Raw genomic sequence first — 5,563 nt, forward strand, 5'->3', positions numbered from 1 at the left:
TGGGGCTGTGGTGGGGTTGGAAGGTGGTGGGGGGGGGGGGGGGGTCTATCTGTGCTTTGAAGGGGCAGGGATTGGGGCTGATCTGAGGTGTAAAAGTACATGCATTGGGGCTGATATGTGCTCTAAAGCTGCATGCATTGGGGCTGATATGAGGTCTGAAGATGCATGCATTGCGGCTGTTCTGCGGTCTACTTGTGCATGAATTGGGGCTGATCTGTCTGCCAAAGCTGCATGAGTTGTGGCTGATCTGTGGTCTAAAGATGCATGCATTGGGGTTGATCTGAAGGTGCATGCATTGAGCCTGATCCGAAGGTGCTTGCATTGGGGCTGATCCTGCAGTTTGATGGTGCATGCATTGGGGCTGATTTGCAGTCTGAAGGTGCATGAATTGGGGCTGATCTGCAGTCTGAAGGTGCATGAATTGGGGCTGATCTGCAGTCTGAAGGTCATTGGGATTTATTGGGCTGCTGAGGGGGGTTAAAGAGGAAATTACCTTTAGACTTCCCTTTGTTAGTGTAAAGGTTCAGAAATGGGGGCAGTTTTCAGATCTAAAGTTGAATGAATTCAGGCTGATCTGCGGTCTAGAGGTGTATGAAATGGGGCTGATCTACGATGCAAATGTGCATGCATTGGGGGCTAATTTGAGATCTAAAGGTGCATGAATTGGGGCTGATTTGCAGTCTGAAGGTGCATGAATTGGGGCTGATCTGCAGTCTGAAGGTCATTGGGATTTATTGGGCTGCTGAGGGGGGTTAAAGAGGAAATTACCTTTAGACTTCCCTTTGTTAAAAGCCCACGCTTTAGATTGGTCATGCTTCCTGGTCATGCTTCCTGCCATAGAAGCCCCTTTTTTTCTTTGCGGAATTGGGGCTGATCTGCAGTCTGAAGGTGCACAATTTCTTATTATTATATAACTGCAGCACGCCATCCTTCCCTGGCTCACCGTTCGCCTAATTCTTGTAAAACTGACACCTAACCTGAAAAAGGTTCCTGACCCCTGGTCTACAGTAGGGATTTAATATCTACAGCAGCCATTGCCAACCTATGGCAAGATGTCTTCTTCAGCTGTGCCCAAAGCACCTCCATTATAGGCTGTAATTGACAGCTCACTAAGCTGTGAACTATAAAGCCCAGCCTACCCACATCCCTAATGTTACAGTTTGGATATGTAATCACAGACAGTAAAAAAATGCTACAAATTAAGGTTTACTGGGCTGAAAAACATGAGTTGATTACCTGATAACTCTGTTTCCAGGAATCTTCCAGGACAGCCAGCGGGAGATATAGGCTCCGCCTGCCTGCAACAGGAAACACATCAACCACATTAAATAAATAGACTCCTCCTTCCATCCCAAGTCAGTAACCTCTAGGACCGAAGGCTACCCCATGTACTAAAGTATCTCCTCCTTCATCCAACCACGGATGCCACCTGGATACTTACCAAGGGTGGGAATATGCTGTCCTGGAAGATTCCTGGAAACAGAGTTATCAGGTAATCAACTCATGTTTTCCCCAGTCATCTTCCAGGACAGCCATCGAGAGGATCAGTGAGGACTAATCTTACCTCTTAGGGTGGGACCACAGCTTGCAGGACTTTCCTGCCAAATGCCTGGTCTTGTTGAGTCACAAGGTCCAGCCTGTAGTGCCTGACGGAGTTCTGGAAGCTGGACCACGTGGCTGCTCTGCAGATCTGTTCTGGAGTAGCCCCTGCTCGCTCTACCCAGGACGTAGCCCATGCTGGAGTCGAGTGTGTCGTGAGCGAACCTGGCAGCACCAAGCCCTGTGCTTTGTAGGTGTCAGTTATGGCCATCTTAATCCACCTTGCTATCGTGCTTTTAGTGGCCCTGCTCCCCCTATTGGGTCCCCCAAAAACAACAAAGAGGCGGGACGACTGCCGCCAAGGTTTTGTGACTTGGAGGTACTCCAAAACGCACCTACGAACATCAATACCCTGCCATTCCCGTTCTCTTGCAGAGGCCGGGTTGGTGGCAAACGAAGGAAGAGTCACAAGGTCCAGGCTGTAGTGCCTGACGGAGTTCTGGAAGCTGGACCACGTGGCTGCTCTGCAGATCTGTTCTGGAGTAGCCCCTGCTCGCTCTACCCAGGACGTAGCCCATGCTGGAGTCGAGTGTGTCGTGAGCGAACCTGGCAGCACCAAGCCCTGTGCTTTGTAGGTGTCAGTTATGGCCATTTTAATCCACCTTGCAATCGTGCTTTTAGTGGCCCTGTTCCCCCTAGTGGGTCCCCCAAACACAACAAAGAGGCGGGACGACTGCCGCCAAGGTTTTGTGACTTGGAGGTACTCCAAAACGCACCTACGAACATCAATACCCTGCCACTCCCGTTCTCTTGCAGAGGCCGGGTTGGTGGCAAACGAAGGAATGACCACCTCCTGAGTCCTGTGGAAGGTGGAAACCACCTTTGGCAGGAATGCCGGGTCTGGTCGCAAAATAATCCGATCTACCAGGTTGGTGCAGTACGGGTCTGTAATGGAAAATGCCTGAATCTCGCTAATTCTCCGTGCGGAAACCAACGCTACCAAGAGAGCTGTCTTTATCGTCAGCTGTTGAATGGAACACCCCCCCAGGGGCCCGAAAGGCTGCTTAAGAAACCCTTGTAGCACCACCGAGAGGTCCCAGTTTGGCACCACCTTACGCTTCGGGGGTTTCATTCTGCCTACCGCTCGCATGAACCTTTTGATGAGAGGCTCCTCCGCCAGTCTAATGTCCACGAAATTAGACAGCACAGAAACCTGCACCTTTCAGAGTACTACAGGAAAGCCCTTTTTCCCAGACCGCCCTGCCGGAAATCCAACACCAATGGTACGATGGCCACCGCAGGCCTACCCTGACTGCTGTACCAGCCGGAAAACACTTTCCACACCTTCAGGTAGATCGCAGATGTTATCGGCTTTCTACTCTGCAGCAGTGTAGCAACCACCCGTGCTGATAACCCTTTGTTCATTAACACCTCCCTCTCAGTAGCCATGCAGCTAAATTTAAAGCTTGCACCTGCGGGTGTCTCACCGTGCCCTGCATCAATAAATCCGCCGCTGGCGGAAGAAGCAGAGGCCCTGCCACACACAGCTCCAGGAGGGCCGTGAACCACGGCCACTTCTGCCAACATGGCGCTATGAGAATTAACGTCATCCGTTCGCCCCTGAGCTTTCGAAGCACATTCTGGATTAACTGCAGTGGAGGAAATGCGTAACCTCGACTGAACCTCCAGGGGTGCACCAAAGCGTCCACCCCTAGGGCTCCGTCGTTCCTGGAGAGGGAAAAAAAATTGTTCCACCTTTCTGTTGTTGGCCGCTGCGAAGAGGTCCACCTCGGGACAGCCCCACAAGATGGTGATCCATGCAAACGTTCCTGCGTTGAGAGTCCACTCTGACCTGTGCAGCTCCGTCCTGCTGAGTGAATCGGCCAACTCGTTCAGGCTGCCCTTGATATGCCTCGCCGTCAGGGAGAGGAGGTTGTGCTCTGCCCAAGTTAGAATATTCGTCGCCAACTGCATGAGGCCGTGCGAACGCGTGCCCCCCTGATCTCCACGCTGCCGCAGACTGACCCTGCTCTCCCTACCATTAGGTAAGAGCCCCAACTACCGAGGTAGCCGGGACCCCTGGACTCCTCCAGCCTCCCTGTACCTCTCCTATGCTGCCCCTGTTGTTGCCAGACCAATGTCCACAACCTGGGCTCCGCATTCCTAGGCATCACACCTTGCCACTGCTGTACACCAGGGGGGGGGGCACCATCTGGCGCCTACTCACGTGCAGGAGGATGGTTGCCTTCCCTGAGTGATGGAAGGGAACCTTGGCCAAGAATCGGATGGGGGTCCGATAGGGAAGCCCTGCATGCGCTGCAGCAGGTAATCCTGGAGTAGGTCCCAACGCATAGCAGGGTAGGCTCAGCCCTAAGGCAAACAAACATGAGCCCTAAAAACAACAAACATTACGATGTCCCTGTGTAGCCGGCGGAAACACAAAAAAACTGACTTGGGATGGAAGGAGGAGTCTATTTATTTAATGTGGTTGATGTGTTTCCTGTTGCAGGCAGGCGGAGCCTATATCTCCCGATGGCTGTCCTGGAAGATGACTGGGGAAAAATGGCAACACTTTCATGGCAGGGTCACCAAACATACACGGTAGAATGCATACATTCTGGGACAATGTGTTATACAAACAAATGAGACAAAAGGCAAGATCTCAACCTGGGATTTTATGAGGGGAACAAGCAACTGTACATGAATTAAAACTGAAAAGGTTTTCCATGTTTTAAAGGAAATATACATTGACAGTTTGTATATAATTCCTTTCTTTCTATTACATGTGTTAATCTTATTAATCAGGTAAATACTTGATCCATATTAATGTCCAATTGAGCTTTCAATTTTATTGAGCTAAATACTGCATATTCCAGGTGCATCAAAACCAGAAGAAGGTGTGCAAAGTCTGAAAGTTCATTTTATTTAGGAAGCAGCCACATCTTGAGTAGAAAAGTCTGTCCACTGCCAGGATGCAGCAGAAAAGGACCCTTCCTCTCTCTGTGGAAGCAATAGTCTCTCTACAGAGGTCCGACACACCCAGCAGTTGATTGGTGAGCGCTAGCTCTGGCTTAGCATGGGGTGTGTCAAACGTCTGCAGAGAGACCACTGTTTCCACACAGTAAGCAATGGTCCTTCTCTACATTCCAATGGCAGGGGACCGGTTTTCCCATAGGCAACAGGCTTTTCTCTCTCCATTTTATTATACTCACCCCGTCTTTCCCTTTTTTTGCATTCCTTCCAACAAAGCTTCCATTATGAGTAATAACTTTCCAAATCCAATGCCAGCTCATGAACCTGGAAGGAGACAATGGACAATGTGATACGACCACTTAGGAGATTGGGAGTTCTGCTATAGTGGAAAGCGCTACAGCTCTTCGGGATATGCAATAATGTAGACACCACAAGTGTTTGTCATCTATGAAGTAATCAACTGTAAACTGGCCACACACACTACAATCTGATTGTACAATCTCCTTTATGTCAGCCATACATATGACAACAAACATTTGATCAGTCCTAGATTTATTCAATTCAGCACTGATCTGGGTGAATGTATTAGAATTTTCTGCAAGGCTCTGATTGATGCAAATGAATGACAATGGTTTCAGTATAACGATCCCCCTGCAGCACATACCCCGCTTTCCTTTACTCCGTTCAGCTGCCAAGAGTGAAGAAAATGCTGGTACTTCTAGTTATAGAGCATTCACTTCCCGTCCTCCCACATGACAGCACTAGTGATTGGCCGAGTGCTATCACATGGGGTGGGAGAGAGCCATGTGTAATCTCCAACTAGAGTGACTCTAGAGACTTATGATCTGGCTGTGGACTGTCCCTCAGCGGCCGGAGCCCAGGATAGAAGAGGCTGCAGGGACCACTCTAGCAGCCCAGAGGGAACTGGTGGGAGTGGGAATCAAGTAACTAGGGATAAACGAGCAGTTAAAGGGGAAGTATTGAGAGAGTCAAATGTACTTATCCCAATACTTAGAGCTGCCGTGTGACACTGCAGGCGTCACATGCCACT

General features: G+C 49.9%; 1 protein-coding gene across 1 annotated transcript in view; it reads right to left on the reverse strand.

Annotated features, from left to right (window-relative positions):
* Positions 1-4,817, reverse strand: part of CEP63 (centrosomal protein 63) — a 27,166-nt gene extending 22,349 nt beyond the window's left edge. The window contains exon 1 of the mRNA XM_018555325.1: positions 4,752-4,817. Within this exon, the coding sequence (XP_018410827.1) occupies positions 4,752-4,795 (44 nt within the window). The 5' untranslated portion in view covers positions 4,796-4,817. The remainder of the gene's footprint in view (positions 1-4,751) is intronic.
* Positions 4,818-5,563: the final 746 nt, after the last annotated feature.

The sequence above is a fragment of the Nanorana parkeri genome, unplaced genomic scaffold, assembly GCF_000935625.1.
Source record: "Nanorana parkeri isolate BGI_ZX_2015 unplaced genomic scaffold, ASM93562v1 scaffold192, whole genome shotgun sequence".
Taxonomy (NCBI): domain Eukaryota; kingdom Metazoa; phylum Chordata; class Amphibia; order Anura; family Dicroglossidae; genus Nanorana; species Nanorana parkeri.